Here is a 19157-nt window from a genome sequence, read left to right as displayed (position 1 = left end):
TTGAATGTCTTCGGTTCTTGGACTGTTGGAATGATGTTTTATTGACCAATAAATCAAACAAATAATTGGCAGATTAAATGATGATGAAAATAATTCTTAGTTACAGCCCTACTGTACTTTACGTGAGCCACTGGTCAAAGATACAAAGGCCAGAACGACACGCAGATTTAGTTCAGCCAAAGAGGACAAAGCAGGAAAACACGGCCTACTGTACATTATCTCAGCCAGTTGGCAACTTGGCTCCTGAGAGTCCACTCCCACTGGGTGTGAATCAGAAATCTAACAGCTAATGGCAACAGTCGCCCCATGGTACACTACTGACAGCAAACTAATGCCCACAAATACAGAGTGGAGCACAAGAGCTGTCAACACCCCACCATGACCCTGTAGGTATAAACTGGCAAAAAAAAGAAAGAAAATTCAACCCCCAGTTGAATTGATGGCTGTTATTTCTTTTTCAAGCACCTCTTAAACACACTTGAACCTTTTACCACAAAGGTGGATTTTTCTCTTCAGTGTTTCTCTCAGGATAATCAAAATGTTAAGTCATATTTATCACAGGTCAGGGAAAGAATATATTATTATGAGGTCTGTAAATGTATTTGAGGCTATTACCATTCAAATGTGGGTCTGCAGGAGTATATAAAATGTGAAATGTATATACATAGATACATATGGAAATACTACTGGAGGTTGAACACCACTCTGTCAAGATATATTCCATTATTAGGTGTTTTGATTATGGTGGAGAGCGCTGTCGAAAATGCTGGTCAAAAATCTCCCATAAGTGTTTCATTGTATTGAGACCCGGTGACTGTGAAGACCAAGGCAGATTATTCTCATCTCTCATCTCTCGCTGTTCTCGTTTTCATCATTTGATATTCATCAAATCATTCAAGTGACCCCTCGCTCCCAGTATGAAAATATCTTTTGTTTTGTTTCGCTACTCATTTTTCATGTAATTTGTCACCCACCTATCTTCTTGAGAAGTCTGGACTACAACGTTTAAATCTTTGTATTTATATATTGAAATATTGAATCCTTCTGTGTGTACAGAACCTCTAAATGTATCAAACTTTGTAGTTCACGTAGGCACAACACTGTGCCTGTGTTTTCCATCTTTGACCACTAGAGGGCATGCCACACTAATAGGTTTTGTTAGTACTGAAGCAAAGAAATTGTAATCTAATTTATTAATGGTTTTCCTTTAATTACATCATTATTTGGTGACATATAAATGACGGAGTGTTTTATTTGATCAAATTCTGAATAGTGTTGATTCCACTCTTTAATACATTCAGAAAAATCCAACCAACAATTGTGAATTTTATACCACAAGAGAAGAAATTAGAAGTGATTAGAATCTATTAAAGCATTATTGAACTACCAGCAAAGCTACAAAGACTTACACCCAAACCCTGCAGACTGCAATGAGAGGAGAAATCTCTGAACAACTGCACTCACAGAGAAGACCAGTATCTCCGGCGTTCAGCACCTCCACCAAGCCCAATCAAGTTTGTCTTATCAGTATACAGGTTAAACACCACCACTGAGCACCGTCAGCAAAGAACAGGGGCCCCGAGGGGGAAAGACATCTAAGTAATCATCTACTGAATGCAAGGACAGAGAATAGCTGTCACACCATAAAACTGTTACCTTTTTATTCGGTAGAAAGGAAATTTCTTTCTATTAACCTTCCTTCAAACACTTTTAACATGCCATAAACCATAATTTACTACCATGATAAACCAATAACAGTGACACAAGATTATTTTTTCATGCTTAGCCCCTACAGGCTGTAACTTACTTGATTGATAAAGACTGCTACAAGTTGAAAAACTTTTGGAAAAAATACTGGTAGCTAACAGTGAGAAACAGCAGCACTTTCAAGACAATACTCAGAGCAAACAGGCATCAGCTTAATCTATCTCGAGCAGCACACTGGCACACATGGCAGAATGCGAGACCGTTATGATTTTCAATTTTGATGCAGTTATTTTTCAGCATTGCTCCACCACAGTACAGATATTGTGTGACTGAATCACCACAATGTGAGCGAAGCACTTCAGCAGAAACTCCAGGTTCTTTCCCCGAGATCCCAGCAGAGGTGCATTAATCATCACAGTCTCCCCTCCTAAGTGAAGACAGAGCAACAGCTGGGGGAGAGGAGCTCGGCTTTAAACAGTACAGACTGCAGGAGGTTCAGCCATCACTTCTTGTTGTGCATTCTGACATCAATAGTAATGAATACCTTGGAGCGTTGCCTGACTGCCTGAGCATGAATTGCTATCACACATGAGGCCAGGCATTGGAAGGGGTTTTGTTTGTGTGTTGTTGTGTGTGATAGTGACCACGTCCGTGGGTCTGTTTGCAACCATGTGTACTTGTAATGCACGTCCTCATGCACTGCTGTGAGTGTGTGCCATGGTTGGAGCAGATATGAGTAATATGCAGAATAACAGGTAGGCCTAAATGACAGGAACAATTAATCAGGACATTGTTGGTGCTCTTGGATGAGGCCAGGGCTCCATGCTGAGGTTGCACCTGCAAAGGCTGGTATCCAGTGCACCTACATGTGATGATCTTTAACTGATCTGTGGCTGGCTGGACCACATTTATTTCAAGTAAAGAAGTGAGTGTCTGCATGCTTTTTGGACAGTTAAAGGCTCAATTCACCCAAATTCTAAAAATACACTTTCTCCAAACAAAAAACACCAAAAAAAAAAACTCATTTTTTTAACACTTGATGGTACCAGCAACAAGCTATAAACAGTGACATGTTATCAGATTTTAAGTTGATAAGGCAAAGTTGCTAGCAAGCATTTGCTTATTTACACATACTGCAGACATGGAGCAACGTTAGCACTCATTTAGGGTTCTTGCCACCTAATAAATAGAAGTCCAATTTAACTCTCCTTTTAGCTCTGTTTAGGTTGTGAAACAAGTCTTACTTAATTAACAATGTTTTGGACCGTCATTAACAGAAAAAAGTACAAGTGATTCATGTTTGCTTCACAGTCACAGTTTATAATCCAATTATAATCAATTTATAATCTAATCAACACACCTGTCTGTAAACCAGTGCAAGAATTTTGTAGTGAGCTCTATTTTGGTCTCCACCAACTCCTGAGGGAAAAAAAGGTTCTCTAACTGCTAAATGCTCTACTGTGTTTCCCCAGCTTGTCACTAACTTTGTCTGTCTGCCATGTGGTGGTGGGCAGGTAGCGTACTGTGGGTTTTTAGTGAACCAAAACAAAATAAAGTTGGAGGCCCTAAAACCAAAACAATAAGTTAAAAACGCTAAAAACCTCTGTAGAGGTAAGGGGAACTGCAGAGTTGGATTACAATTGTCTGTAGGTTTGTCACTACGCAACCTGCTTCAGATTACACATAGTCATTTGATTTATTATTGAAATAAAATATAAAATATTGCTTATAGCAGTTCTGAACATATCTCATGAAGTCTCTTGTGTATGTATGTACAGTCAAACAAATCTGAAGCACGCCCTGTTAATTAATTGCTGACCAGTAAAAGGTTAACAAACTACTCCTATTAAGAAAAACCAAAACAAATTAGTGTACATGATGTCTGCTTAAACACAAAATGTCCAGTGTATATCTCAGAGGGTGGATGTCCATGACCAGCAGGCTGAAATAGCTGCTACATTGCAATTCTCTGCTCACATCCTGTTCAGGCAATTCAGTTGTCACTAATCAAAGCAAATCTAATTAAACACAGACTCAAAACCTGGACCCTCTCCATTCTACTGCTCTTTTGTACTATCTTCTATCAGTGCTACCCACCTAGCCAGCTCTAATGTCTTACCTCCTCTACACTCACACACAATGCCAGGAGGTCTTTGCTTGCTGATCTGTGTAGGACAGGCAGTGGGGTGTCTGAAGTAATAAATGAACAAGATGAATGTGCGGGATATGTTCATTTGAGAGCTCTTGTCACTGAGGGTTTGTCGTCCGGCTGCACAAAGGGTGGAGCCGTCCTGCCTGATTTACTTTAGATTCAAACCGTGGCTAAATTGGAAATCGTGAATCACTCTGACACCATTGGCGCAAGATGGATTACTCCAGTTAAAGGCTGCCTTTTCTTTACTTTGGTTCTTTTTAAAGAAATCATACAAAAATTAATTTTTCTGACAGACGGCTGACCCGGGCAGTCAATGAAAGGAATAGCAAAAGGAAGCTAGCACTGAGGCACTACAAAGCTGGTTTTATCAGCACCGCACTATCCCAACCACATCCAAAAGCTCTCAGCAGCACAATGAGCCTGGTTGAATGTTTGATCAACTGTCTCAGGTTTAACAAGCCTTGCCAAACTGCACCTGCCTGGAGGAAAAAGATATGCCTTTGAGCAGGGCAATGCCTCCCTCAAGATGTTAAGGAAATAAGCGTTTGATGTTCACAATACCCAATCTGCACTAATCTCATCCAATCGTGGGCACTTGGATTCTCAGCAAGATACGAGATTTGCATTACTGAACAAAAGCTTTCTGGATGGCAATAACGCCTTCCAAAGTAATCTAGCCATAAATTACAAAACAATACACTCAACCACAGCCTCCTATAGGCTAAATGGAGCTGTTACAGATTAAATTCAATAAAATACTATATAAATGTCCTTCATGCCAAGTGTAATACAACTGATATTTTTTCATAATGCACTTGGAATCTCTCCCACATATAAAGTCACGGAGAACTCACGTGTACCAGAGTGTGAATCTATGTGTGTGCGCTTCTGTGTGCGTGTGTGTGTGTGTGTGTGTGTGTGTGTGTGCTTGTGTGTGTGCATTTGTAAACAACCCTTTGTGTTCAGGGTTAATGGCACGGTCAAGCTGGGATCACACTGTGTGGAGCTGTTTAATGGCATACACAGAGTTGAGTTCCGGAGAGTGGAGAAAGTAATCAGGGCCAGTTGCCAAGCAGTTGCCTCCTCTGAGGGCCCACACCACTGGTCCCAGGTGTCTGCAAGGCCTGATATTACTGCAGGGCAATGAGCTGCAGCCAGCAACGATGAGCTGGTGGCGAACACACACACACACACACACACACACACACACACACACACACACACACACACACAGACACTACACAGGACTTCACAGCTTAACCGGCATCCTATTCAAGTTATAATCGTCTGCAGACCAACATCTTCCATAATCTTCCCGATGAGAGTTCATTCAGTAGGATAAAATGAAGCAAGGATGACATCTAGTGGTCAAATTATAGCACAAACAGACTTGGGCTGCTGTAAACATTAGTTGCAATGTGTGCAATAAATAGCCCACATATTTACTGGGGAAAAAAACAGTATGTACAGCATGATCTTGCACAAACTAACCCAGTTTTACAGGTTAATGTAGAATATTAGAACCAGTTTTATTTTAGATTTACTAATTCACATTAAGAATGTTATCTAATCAAGAGCTTTTTATTTTTTATGTACACTGAGTACAATTGTATCTTCGAAAAGGTCAAGTTGTTGCTGTAATGTTGTACAGACTATAAAGCTCCCTGAGGCAAATTTGTGATCTATGATATTGGGCTATGCAAATAAAAATTGACTTGACCTGACTTGTCTATGACTAAATGGTGGTTTATTCTTCACTATTATTATATAATTTTTTATACAATTTTATATCTGTATGTCAAAAATCAGACTACATAGAAAAATAAATGTGGGTAAAATGGGAGCATTTTACTCCAAACCACTAGAGGGCGTCTTGTTCCAGAAAAATCTATCAGTATTATAATAATATAATAGTATTTTGCTCCAAACTAATGAATGATTCCTCACATAAATCTCCTCATTGGATTACCGAAATATTTTTACCTTTGTAAAAATATGCACAACCTTAAAAACAACAACAACAACAACAACAAATAAAAAACAGATTGCTTTAAAATCTGTTGTGTAAAAATCCAGAACAGAAATTAGTCAGAGGGACAAATCACAGCTTGTAGCACAGACTCTGCACTGTATGTGAGCAACACATAGACATCAGCTTTACTGGTATTTGTTGGGCACATGCTGAGTTGTGGGTGGGCGTCTTTCAATAAGGAGCATTTTTCTACTATCTTAGTTTATTATAATATGATTGTATTACACTTTTCTATCACTTTATTTTCATTTAAATAATCTAACCTGTTATGTAATTTCCCTATAAAGCACTTGGGGCACTTGAGGTCAACATTTCTGACCCTAAATGTTTCATTGCTTTTATTGCCATTGTAAATTCTGTAAATCTCCTCAAGGGACAACAAGAACAATAAAGAATAGGGAAGGTTTTTTTTTAACTCGTGTACTACATGTGACTGACAGCCAGAGGAAAAGGAACACCTTATCTTATCTCGCATATATGCAAATTTTTCATGGCTCTGCATGCCTCCGAAGGAAGAGAGAAGAAGGGAAGCAATCATTTGTCAAGAGGGAGGCGCTACGAAATCCTAACTGTGCCAAAGTTACTGTACTTCGAAACCTTGAGAGGACTTAAGTGGCTGCTGACATATGGAACAAGAGTAGAAAGAGGCGCTCAGTGAAGGTAAGTTAGCCTCTGTGGCGAGATTTGTTGACGAGAAATGGGCTGTAACCTAACCTGCCTACCGGTTTGCGGTGGAAACTTATACTCGTCACCTGTACCAGGTAGCAGTAAACATTTGGTGTGTTTTCCGAGGTAAATTAACACTTATCATACGTTTATAAAGTCAAAGGCAGTCTAATGTACATATGTTACGCTATTTGTGCGTAAAGCAGCGCATTGGGTCTTCCTGTTATGTTAAAGTCTCTTTATTTCACTAACCGAGGCTGTATGAAAAGCTGAGTTGGCGATCAGACTACTGTATATTTGGTAGACAGGCCATTAACAGCCTGAAACTGTGAGGTGGGCGAGTCGTTTCCATTTAATTTTGACTCCTGATTATCGTTTGACAGACCAGCATCGCGCATTTCCAGTAGTTCCGTAAAATGAAACTAACTTATTGGATGCTTACTTAAAGCTTTATCAGGTACATCAAATAATATAATATACATAATAACATGGAAAATGGTAACTGACAATTCTGACAAGAGCATGTTAAGAAGGAAAGGGAAGTGTAGGTAAATATAATGTATGAAAGAGCTTAAAATGAAATATACTTAACTATGTTGTATGTATTGTATGACAATCCTTTAACCCCTTGACAAGCAGTGGGTGGAATAGTGGTTACAAAGTCATGCTGTGCAACAGAACAGTGAAACTCTTACAACTAACTGTTAAATGCAGAGTTTCTTGGTTGAATACTGTGAAAATGTGTAAAAAGTACACAAAAGACATCTTGAGTATTTCTATATTTGAACAAAAACATCTTGGATTTGAATATTTAGCTTCAACGATCAGTTGGAACATGTCAGGCCTTAATAAACAGTGTATGATTCAGTGTGAGTGTGGACTCAGTACTTAACTGAAGCTCTTAAAGAGGACAATAAAAGAGAAAACTGGATGTCCAGAGATGTAATTATGTCAAATAAACATGTATTCCTAACTAAATATAATTTTCCTGCAGTCACTCCATGAATATAATCCAGAGGCAGATGTAATACATCTTCTATGCTGCTGAAAAAAGGCCCAGATACTAAAGGATGGATCAGGTACTCTCCAGCCAGAGCTCAACTTCAGACCAGCTGGAACCAGACACTGAGGAGTTCCAGCGAGAAGTGGACTTCTTCAGGAAGCTGGGTTACACCACCGCAGAGGTGAAGGCTGCTCTGAGGAAGCTGGGCCTGAGCACAGACACCAACTCTGTGCTCGGAGAGCTGGTTAGGAGCAGGACCAGCACGGCACCCTGCATATCCAATACTGAGAATGATGAGAAGAGGGCAGGCCGAAAAGACTCTCTGCTGCCTCCAAGTTGGGCCCAAGGACCTTTGAGAATCACACCACAACTTAGGGACAGGAAGAAGACAGAGACAGAATTGAGGCCTGTTGTTATTGACGGTAGCAATGTTGCCATGAGGTAAGCACCAATGACAAATCCTGATAACAATTTTTTACTTTCTTTCATGGGATCGTGGACTTGTATAATTAAATCATAATCATTTTCATTTTCACATCCAGAGACATAACAATAAAAGCTTGTGTTGTCTAACAAGGGACAGCAAACACCTGTAAAATAACATGTTTCAAGCTAACATCCCTCATTGCAATGAAACATACATTTAGCCTACATTGACGTGTGACTTGATTTTTCTGACGGGCGTTCACCGCCCTGCCTGTGCATGTTTTTGTAAAGGCCACTGCTACAACATGCAAATTTTCGGCACACACCTCAAAAATCTCCGCCTCTCAAGTTCAACACCTGAAGCACACACAAAGTAATAGCTAGAGGGAGGGTTCACACAGGGAGATAAATCAAAGACACATGATGTTTACATAGATCAACTGTTTTTTTTTCCCTCCTTCCCTGTCAGTTATTTATTGCCATTTGTACTCATGTTCCCTCACCTGTCTCTTTTTTTAGTCATGGCAACAAGGAAGTGTTCTCATGCCGAGGTATCCAGCTGGCCGTGAATTTCTTCATGGACAAAGGTCATAAGACCATTACTGTGTTTGTTCCCACTTGGCGCAAGGAGCAGCCCAGACCTGATGCCCCCATAACAGGTGAGCATACAAGAAATGTACAGTCAAGCAGATGAGGCAGAGAAGCCAAACAATGGCATTGGTTAAGATAAAATTGAAATAAACAACAAAACAACACTGCTCTGGACATGGTAGTAGCATTGATAGTTGGAAAAAAAGTAATGTCTTTATACTATCCTAGCCTTCAGGCAACAGGCAATCCCTTAATTACATGAATAGAAATACCAGCATTGGGGAGCTGGATGCCAGCATAGCTAACATGACATCAATCATTTTTGGTTCAGCTTAAATTAAATACGCTTCTCACAGACAAAAGGTTTTGATGTGCATGATGCTCACGTTGATTTCCGCATTGCTTTGTTTTGGATTTTTCACTACTTGGTAGAAATACTTAGAAATGTTTTTGCTTCTGAGTAAAAGTTTGCTATCTGATTTTAACATCCATAACTGTTGCACTTAGTTCGATAGTTTGGGGAAATCCACTTGTTTGCTTTCTGACAGAGAGTTAGATAAGAAGATCAATACCACTCTCATATGTGTCTGTTAAATATAAGGCGACTTCCACCAGCTGGTTACCTTAGCTCAGCACAAAGGCTGGAAACGGGGAAGTAGCTAGTCTGGCCCTTTCTTGTCCAATGCAGCCTGTAATGTATCTCATTTATTTAATCCATAAAAAAACAGAGTGTAAAAAATGCCAATGCACTGTTTCCAGGTGAGTTTTCTTCTTTCTCTATTTCTTGGCTAGGAGCAGTATTTCCCGGAGCCTCCACTGTTTGCTTGGCAACTGGTTCCGGCCAAGTAATAGTTCAGCACACAACCTAACTATCATTTTTACACTTTGTATGAATTAAACAAATAAGATATAATATGTACTAGTGAGCTTTAGAGGTGGTGGTTTTGTTACCATTGAGCAAAGCCTATTAAACTTCTCATCTAACTCTCCCCCAGAAGGCAAATAAGCACATTTGCCAAAATGTTGAACTATTCCTTTAGTTACTCATTTGATTGCTTCACCCCCTAAAGTTAAATTCAGTCAATGAGCTTCCCTTTTACCGAGAAATGTGAATATGACCACGACTGAAATCTCCTTCAACACTGTAGCTGTATGCATATTCCTGTATCTGTGATTCATAACCACAGAAACCAGGAGATAAAGTTTCAGTTTTGTCAGAGGCCAAACTGCTGAACTTTTGCCAAAGTTATGGGGCAACACATTTGAGATTATGAAATAGAGGTTTATCCAAGCGGCTACGAAGTCATGTTTCCTTTATGAGGTCAGTATGACATCAAGTGTGGACATATGAGATAAAATTAGTGCAGTGTCTAGTGGAAGCAATAAAGAACAGCTGGGTCAGTAACATTTTTTGGGTGTTCTTACACAATCCAGAGGCTGCACACCTATACAGAAGCTGCCCTTTATTCAGTCTCAATGCAGCCATGTTGTCAAACTGGTCATGCTTACGTAACGTCAGATAATTCCAATAACAACTATATAATGAAGGGTGGACCTGATCATCATCTGTGGCTCTCATGATTGAGTAACTGCAGCCTGGGTGGAGTAATCCAAAGGTTCTATTTTCAATCTGTGAACAAGGAAATAAAAATTAGCCCGCAGTCAATCCTGGGAAAGCCCCATCAGGAAGTACAGCTGTTTTTTTTTTTCTATCACACCGAGTTTACTTGCAGAGTTTCATCAACTGTTGACAATCATCCAAGAGGTGTTTTGAGTGTATTATCTGTAAGTCAATAGTTGAGCCATATACATGTCTGACTTTCATGTAACCTGGCCTCTTGTTCATTTACACAGATTTCATGCTTCATTTCATTTCACTTCTAATCTGTGTGAAAAACACTCTGCGTGTACTGTGTGTGTGTTCTGCTTTCATTCATTCTTTTTGAGTACTATCAGTATCATGTACACAGATAGGATGTTTGTACAGGTTATGTAATCCCTTCTTTGACATATTTTGTTTTCTTTGATTGATTGCCGGGGCTTTGTAAAATGCTTACTGCATTTTTTCATAATATTTGTGGGTTTTGTAACTTGAACATGCAGTTGTGGATGATGACTATTGCATGTATACAATTTTTAATCTGACATACAACAGTTAAATACATTGAAAACATTTTAAATACAATGTAAGAGGGTAATAAAAACACCTCCACTACACTATCTTTCCATTATCTCTTCACAGCAGTCTGACTCATGATTGTTTACACTTTCAGATCAACACATCCTAACTGAGCTTGAAAAACGGAAAATAGTGGTCTTCACTCCATCGCGCCGTGTTGGGGGGAAGCGAGTGGTTTGCTATGATGACCGTTTTATCGTCAAGTTGGCATACGAGTCAGATGGTGTGATTGTATCAAACGACACATACCGTGACCTGCAAGGAGAAAGACCTGAGTGGAAGAAATGCATCGAGGAAAGGCTCCTCATGTACTCCTTTGTGAATGACAAGTAAGCAATTAGCCTGTTTCTCTGCTTGAGCCTGTGTGGTTTCACATTTTCCTTCTGTGAATGCCGTTTAATTTGGTTCCAGAGGGCATATTGCTGTAGTGTCTATAGAGTGTAATCAGGGAAGCATAATTGTGCAGCAGCCAGCTAATTTGTCACACAAAAAATGACAGTGTCAACCATGAGTAATTTCTTTTTTTCTTTTTTATTTGACCAGGTTTATGCCCCCAGATGATCCTCTGGGACGCCACGGCCCCAGTCTCGACAACTTCCTTAGGAAAAAGCCTCTACCTACAGAGCAAAAGAGACAGCTCTGTCCATATGGTAAGATATGATTAGCACAGAGCTCAGGAAGAGGATCCCTTCTACTATATATTTTTATACTGCAGATGCACAGCCATACTTTTCACATTTTCAGAGGTTTTTGACATGGAAGGAATGCAGTTCTCAAATGAGATGATCTATAATTTTTTTGTGTTTTTCCATTTTTGCTTTCCACAGACAAAAAGTGCACTTACGGCATCAAATGCAAGTTCTACCATCCAGAGCGGGTAAACCAGTCCTACCTGTCCTTAGCTGATGAATTAAGAGAGAAAGCCCAGATTTCTACTACAAAAGATGAAAGAAATTCCAGATTATCACCCAGACAGCTTCAGTCTGATTCTGGGCCTGTTCGTAACACCTGTTCCTATCCTCAAGAATCTAACATAGAGCACATAAAAGACCAGCAAATTTCTTCACATCCCAGTCAGGTTAGTGAAAATAAACTGCTGTACTGTGATGACCCTAGAAACAGTCCAAATCATATACCATGTTCTGCAACAGGAGGCCAGTGTGAGAAAGAGTGGCCCCCGCTGCACTCAATGCCCAATCATTACTATGCCAACCTCTCTCACGAATACTTGGATTCTGGCCTTGGCTCTTATGAGAGCCAGTACTCTGATGTTTCGCATTGCCTCAGCAACTCCCACATGCTCAGGCTCCACCAGCAAAGTGCCCTCGCTGGACCCAAACATGCCTCGGTGCATTCAGAAAAAAATAACACCAGCCAGTCTTGCAGGTGCTGCTCCCATGTAGTGCCCTCAAAAGCTCACCAGCAAGATCGTAGAAACCTGGACTACAACGGTCAACTCAAATATGACACCTACCCTCCTCACATGCTCCCACATGGTGTACCACACCAACACAGTCTTCCCACCAATCTCCAGTATAGCGGAGCCCCTCATCATCAGCAAAATTACTGGTCTGATCCCTTTCAGGAGCTGCACCATGCCAGGACATGTAGTCTCCCCACTTCGGTCCATTCCTCACACCCCAACAACTCTCGCTGTTCCTATAAGGGCCAGCAGTACCATTCCTGGGGCCAGCCACAGCCACCTCCAGTGGCATTTGACCCACAAAGGTTGGAACTCCGTAAGAACCTGCAAGCCATCTTCAACCCACATCAGGTGGATACAGTTATGGAAATGTTCCCACATCTGATGGATGCTGAGAAACTGGCTGCAGAGATCCTCAACCTGAAGGTTCAGAGAGGGATATTCTGATGATTTATCCTCTATAGTCAAATTTCACATGATATTGCTGTTGACCTCGTTTATATGTCAAGCACTCTGGCAGCATAGTGTCTATAGTTGAGTGATTTGAAAGTTAATTGCAAAGATGTTTAGTTTTGTGTAATGTGCTATTATGGAGGTGCAATTTGCCTTCCTTTTGATGAACAGTTTAGTTAATCTGTTCAAAATTAAATGTATTTGTATGACATTGTAGTCAAATGTAACCCTGTCTTCCATATTTTGGATGAAAAGTGCCTCTAGACCAATAATACTGTAGCTATGATTGAGTTTCTAGAGTTTTGACTGTTGATGCATATTGTGTCTCTATCTAAATTAATCTCCAAAAATACATTCTCATGCAATAAGCGATAAAGTATTACTTTTTCTTTTACATTCACTGTAGTTCTCCAGAACAGCCCATTGTTTGAGTTCATCTCAGCTAGGTGAAAAAACAGTATATATTTCAATACACTGACGCTACCCAGTGCATTCAGTTAATGTAATCAAGCAGAGGATCTTGACCTTCACTTAAGATTTACAGTAAATTCTGATCTAACAGGGAAACTGACTTTGACACCAGCAAAGAGAATATGCTGGTGTGTCATCACCCTTTCCCATAAATCAGCATCAGTTTCATGAAACATTCTGACCAAGTGTTGCTGTAACACAACATGTGTATTTGGGTTACTCTGTGATTGAAAATGCAGTAAAAAAAATGTCAATAAAAATATGGAATTTAGTTCTCATGAACATGCAGATTTACATTCTCTAACAAACTGCTTTGTAAAGGTACAAGATAAAATTTTATTGTAAGCATGTCACTGGAAATAAAAAAAATGTAAATAAAATCCTCTAGAATGTATCCTACTTTACACATTGATCTGTTTACTGCAACCATTTTCCACAAAAATCGAGGAGTGCCCGAGGGTTTTAAAAACAAAGAAATGTTCTACTCTGCAGTTCATGTTGCAGGCTCAAACAAACCAGAAACTCATTTTGTTTTTCTAGTGTGTGAGGGAAAAGGTCAACTCATGTGTGTACGTGTGTGTGTGTGTGTGTGTGTATAGTATGTAAGTGCAAGTGTGTCTGCATGCTTAAGTGACTGATGTCAGTTGAACAAGCTATTCTGGAGTGACTGTTGGATGACAGCCTAATTTTCCAAAATGATGTTTTAACTGATCCGTGAATATTTTTGTCAGAGAATTTTTGTACTTTGATGGAAAAGAAAACAACATAGCTTCCTTCTACAACCCACTTCTTCCTCAATTCTGGACTGAGCTGAGACTACTAAGAAACCAAGCATATCTTTGACCCCTGCTCGCTCTACTTCTCTCACCCTATGACAATTCTAAGATCTGTACTTTCAATCATTACTTAAGTACTTTTAAAGTAAGTTTAGTTGCAGATAATATCTAACATGTTCTTTCTTTGTTTCCTCTGAGGAGCAATGGCCTACTTTTCACTGTCGCTCACCTGTTTGGGCTATTTTAGAAATGTGATCTATGCACACTATCCAGAGGAAGCCACAATAGTAGTTAAGGTATACATTCACACAGCCATTACCAGCAAGAGTGGGGAACTTCAGTTAAGGTTATACAATTTTCAGACATTAGAATACTTTGGAATTTAAAACGACTGGGGGGGGGTTATAGGATTGCTTCTGTATGTTGTCTCACACTATTTTAACTGACTTGTAAAACACAGGAGTAATTAAATAAAAGGTTTATGGTTTTGCTAAATGTATCTCTGATCACAACACTTCCACATTCTGTCAGCATGTTAGGAACTCTGAGGATACTGCGGCTTTTCGTGATAATTTGTCAAGCACAGCTGGCAATATTGCAGTTGCTTTATTCTCATATGAAGACAATTTGTCAGTGAAAGGGCAAGATAGAGCCCATCATCATCTGACCTTTGGATCATGGTATGTTTGACATGTGTTAAACATGAGGATGTCTTGAAATGGCCTTGTCACTTTACATTTGCTTGATAAAAAATCCCTTCAGGCAAAGATCTGACTGTCACTCAAAGCAAGAAAAATGTTTTCAGTGCTCAACAGGTTTTTTATAGTTTCTGCAAGTTTTTTTGCCATTATGGCTGTTTTGACTTTGATCTTGAATTCCTTCTACTTATTTCACTTTAAGACTGAGACACTTAAAGACTTGTAAATCAACCAACTTAGAAAAAGAACAGCACTTTACCAACAACTATAACATTGTCCCAAAAGCCTCACACAGTGCCTTCTGCAATGTCAGAATGTAATCAAGTTGGAACGAAGTTTGTTGAAATGGTGTTTTATTGTTAATAATACAGATTTATGTCTCCGCACAGACAAGACACTCATGACATACTTTTTTTTCATTTTTATGTATGTACTTTGACACAAAGATTTACCTCATTTTAACAAGGTATCAGATCTATGACTATAGTACTGTTCTGCGTTCAGTTGGTCCTATATTCAGTGCATCCAATTGGGCAGGTCTGCATGATCTGGTCTGTATTTTTGTCATTCCCAGGCCATCAGTAGTTTGTGGAATGGTACGAAGGCACCATAGCCAGGCTTGCTGCACAGAACAGAAACAGAAATAACAATAAATCAACATCATGGGTATGTCTGAAGTTAATTTAAATCACCTCCTCCTAAAATTAAAGTGTACACATGTTCACAAGTGTTGGGTAGTTCATGTGCATATTGTATTTCTCCGCTTGAAGAAAAGACTATACTGAAGCCCTGTTTCCTACAACAATGAGTCAAATTTGTCAAGGGTGCAGGCAAATGAGTTCACACTTCATGCCCAAAGTTCACGCCTCATGTCAAATGGTGTAATTTGAGCCTCACAAGTTGCCCTCAGCCTGAGATTTGCATATTCAGCTCAGCCACTAAGTGTACAGGATTTACTGAAGTATGTCCAGAGGCTGTTGTTAAATACATAAAGACCAGAGTGTAATGCCTTCATTCAGACACTAAAATGTAATTTTATGTATTTAACCTGAGCTTTGGGGATCATATTTTTAGGTTAAAGAGTTCGGTCTAGACCTGCTCTATGTGAAAAGTGCCCTGAGATGACTTTTGTTGTGATTTGGCGCTATATAAATAAAAATTGATTGATTGATTGATTGATATTTCAGTAATAGATGGATTGCAGAGACCATCAGTTGCTGTCAGAAGATTAAAAGTGAATGTGTTAATGTACTGTGTAAATCTGCAATGTGATTTATGATTGGAAGTAACTTCTGATAAATATGCACTGAAAACACATTTTAAAAGTTCTTAAAAAGTAACTGAATTGCGGTTTCAAAAAAGAAGTGAGATTATCCCAGTAAAGCACCATTGGGTGGCTGATAGTGGTTGCAATAGAATCCCAGTGCAGCACTGAATGTCAGGTTACACATATTGACACATTAAGAGCAGTGGAAGAATGTAACTAAGTACATTTATTCAAGTACTGTACAAGTACAATTTTGAGGTATTTTTACCTTACTTGAGTGTTTCCATTTTATGCTACTTTATACTTCCACTACATTTATTTCACAGCTGTAGTTACTAGTTACTTTTCCAATCAATATTTTACACATAAAACAGATGATGCATTTTATATTTTTTTATATTTGTGACAAAATTAGATCACTTCTAAAGAGATCTGTTTTCATCTTGACATTAAAGGGTCTTTTCTTCTAATAAATCCACATTAAATCCTCTTTGATTCAATGTTTTAAGACAACAAAACATGACAAATTCCAAGAGTGTATAATACTTTTCACAAACGCTATATACAATATATATAATAAATATAACACGGAGTGGGTCATTTGCAACTAATACTTTATACTTATACTTAAGTAATATTTTTAATGCAAGACTTTTAGTAGTTGTAATTGAGTATTTTTATGCTGTGGTATTGTAACTTTTACTTAAGTAAGAGATCTCAGTACGTCTTCCACCACTGTTAAGAAGCTACATGTTACCCATGTTGTTCACACAGTAAACAATATGAGATTAGTTACCATTCGAAGTATGTGTATCCCCTGTGGCTGCCATCATGCAATCCATGATCAGGTGTCTGCAGTTCAACCCCAAGGTGGAGATCTACCTCCCCCTGCAGGTGGCCCAGGAAACGAATAGTTCCCGTGCTGATCCGTCCAGATGGCAGCATGATTCTGACCCTGTGACCCAGCTGCAGGTCCATGGGGGAGTGGGGAACAAAAACTCGGTGATGCCCTTGAGATGTGGTCCTCCATGATCTCACACTGGGGGAAGAGAGGGTTCAGTCAGACAGTAATATCAGTGGTGGAAGAAGTAATGAGATCTTTTACTTTAGAGAAGTATTGACAGCAAAACGTATTTAAAGTAAAAGTACTTATTATGCAAACTGTCCCCATTTAGAGTGTTAAATTGATCATAAATATGTTATTGAAATATTAATACTGATTGATTGACATGTACATGTACACAGCATTTTAAAGATGTCAAAATGGCGTTAATCTTGATAATTTATACTGATAGGTCGTCTGATCTATAACAATGATATTTTGTAGTTATTTTAAAAAGACGATCACATGTTTTATGTATAAAATATTGTTTTGGAAAGTAGCTAGTAACTATAGCTGTGAAGTAAAAAGTACAATATTTCCCTCCAAAATGTAGTGGAGTATAAATACAAAGTATTTAAATTCAAATAAAAAATTGTACTTAAAGGGACAGTTCACCCCAAAGTCAAAAATACATATTTTTCCTCATACCTGTCGTGCTATTTATCCATCTAGATCATTTTGCTGTGAGTTGCCGAGTTTTACAACAAACAGACTTGATCTGCTATTTTATGGTACTTTAACAGGCAACATTAGAAACATCATGTATAGAGCATGTTTTTTTGCACTTATTTCATTTTTAAAAAAAACGTAAAATAGTAAGCACTGTTAACTAAATCTGTAAACCACTAAAGATTATGAGCTGCACCTTGCGGCTGAAGATGAGGAGGAGGAAGGTCGTGAGCTCAGTGCCGATGACAAGGACAACTGGCTGCCTGACAAACTGCTCGCGTAAGTATCACCTCTTGATGACACGACAGACCCTCTGTGTTGGTACATCAGTCGTGAGAGATTGCGATCTAATTTTAGCATAAAAGTTGACATAATTATTGAATTCAAAGGCATGTTTGCATTTAAAAAAGTGTTAATGCAATGAAATGAGTGTGTGTGACATTTACTCGAGCACTCCTGATATACTTCTCCATTGTCCACTCCTGACTCTCCTTGGTCATTAAAGCTGCCCACTTTCACTAATACTCCAGCCTCAGAGGCCATCTGAGGGAAAAAAAGAGACAAGTTGTCATTGATGAAGTCATAGACACAACCTCAAACACACTCACGCACATTCACAGACAGACACACCTGATTGCATAGCTCTTCCTGTTTTTTTTGCAGCTCTGCAAACCTCCGTTCCCATGATGCTCTGTCACACGCAATCCTGGTCTTAAGCGACAGTATGTCTTTCTCAGTTTTGGTCAGTCTTTTATGAAGGACAGTTGTACGGTCAGGGCTACCAGGTATGGCTGCAACCACTTTACTTTCCACACCTGACAAACAAAGAAAATTAAGGTGGAGTTGTGGAGCTACAACACACCAGCCTCTCTGAATAAATTGAAGCCAGATGTATAAAGTATTTCCAATTGAAGACAAATATTTTATTTGTCAATTTTTTTCATTGATTTAATGAGTTCCTTACCGACTAGTTGTTTCAGTTTGCGGCCTCTTTCCTCTGTAATGTGTTGTTCCCGTGGCAAGAATTTGATTGCATTGTATGGGCATATCTGCAATGCAAAAAAAAAAAAGAAATTGCCATATATATATCCACCCTTATCAAAACATTGAAGATCACAATTCCCAGTTTCAATACAAATTTAACAGATAACTGATCATTCTCTCACCCAAAGGAACCTGCAGGTGCACAGTATCCCCTTGAACGTCCATGTAAATACAGTCCACAGGATATATGCGGTCATGTTGTAGCATGTTCACCTCACATTGTGGTATTCTGACTGGGGAATGAATGAATATCAATGTGATATATCTAATACAGCTCAAAAAGGAATAAGGTAATCCTGTTGAAGTTATAATAAATCTTCACATTAGGGTGAACTGATGACTCTAGTTGTACTGAACTGTGGTCTCATGACTTCAAAGAAGGCTTTCAGTTTTATGACTTCATAAATAAACACACATAAAACATCAAAATCTACTAGTGGAAATTGCACAGACAGAGCTGGACACTGACCTTTGCCAGAAGCTCGGCTGAAGGATGGGAGGAAACAATCCCAGGCGAGGTCATGAGGAAACGGTAGCTCCCATTTCTGCTAAATGGGCCTCTGTCCTAGTCCACGGTGAATGCTAACGTAGCGCACAAGGCTCGCTGACCTGTTGCTATGCACCAAGTCTGTGTGAGCAGTGCTGCTGACGGCTGCTGGGTAGGTAAATCTTATCTAATCTTCTTAGTCATGCAGTCACACAGTCCAGTTGCAT

The 19157-nt window shown here is 39.2% G+C and overlaps 2 protein-coding genes across 4 annotated transcripts; one reads left to right on the top strand and one right to left on the bottom strand.

Moving 5' to 3' along the window:
* The first annotated feature begins 6272 nt into the window (after positions 1-6272).
* LOC122988227 (endoribonuclease ZC3H12A) lies at positions 6273-13486 on the top strand. Of its 2 annotated transcripts, none has more exons than XM_044360447.1 (6): positions 6273-6554; positions 7555-8004; positions 8509-8648; positions 10854-11088; positions 11303-11409; positions 11587-13486. In XM_044360447.1, exons 2-6 carry the CDS (start codon positions 7631-7633, stop codon positions 12627-12629), a joined length of 1899 nt encoding a protein of 632 aa, XP_044216382.1. In that variant the 5' UTR covers positions 6273-6554; positions 7555-7630; the 3' UTR covers positions 12630-13486. The 2 variants fall into 2 exon arrangements, with proteins under 2 accessions (XP_044216382.1, XP_044216383.1); XM_044360448.1 differs by lacking the exon at positions 6273-6554 and adding an exon at positions 6578-6686.
* Positions 13487-14916: 1430 nt separating this feature from the next.
* Positions 14917-19118, bottom strand: LOC122987562. Of its 2 annotated transcripts, none has more exons than XM_044359491.1 (8): positions 18913-19118; positions 18566-18676; positions 18364-18448; positions 18030-18214; positions 17846-17942; positions 17596-17746; positions 16644-16886; positions 14917-15202 (listed from the first exon to the last, which is right to left on the bottom strand). In XM_044359491.1, exons 2-8 carry the CDS (start codon positions 18638-18640, stop codon positions 15145-15147), a joined length of 894 nt encoding a protein of 297 aa, XP_044215426.1. In that variant the 5' UTR covers positions 18641-18676; positions 18913-19118; the 3' UTR covers positions 14917-15144. The 2 variants fall into 2 exon arrangements, with proteins under 2 accessions (XP_044215426.1, XP_044215427.1); XM_044359492.1 differs by having other exon boundaries at positions 18566-18672.
* Positions 19119-19157: the final 39 nt, after the last annotated feature.

This window comes from Thunnus albacares, chromosome 8 (assembly GCF_914725855.1).
Source record: "Thunnus albacares chromosome 8, fThuAlb1.1, whole genome shotgun sequence".
Taxonomy (NCBI): Eukaryota; Metazoa; Chordata; class Actinopteri; order Scombriformes; family Scombridae; genus Thunnus; species Thunnus albacares.
This window is presented reverse-complemented; position numbering and strand designations above follow the sequence as displayed.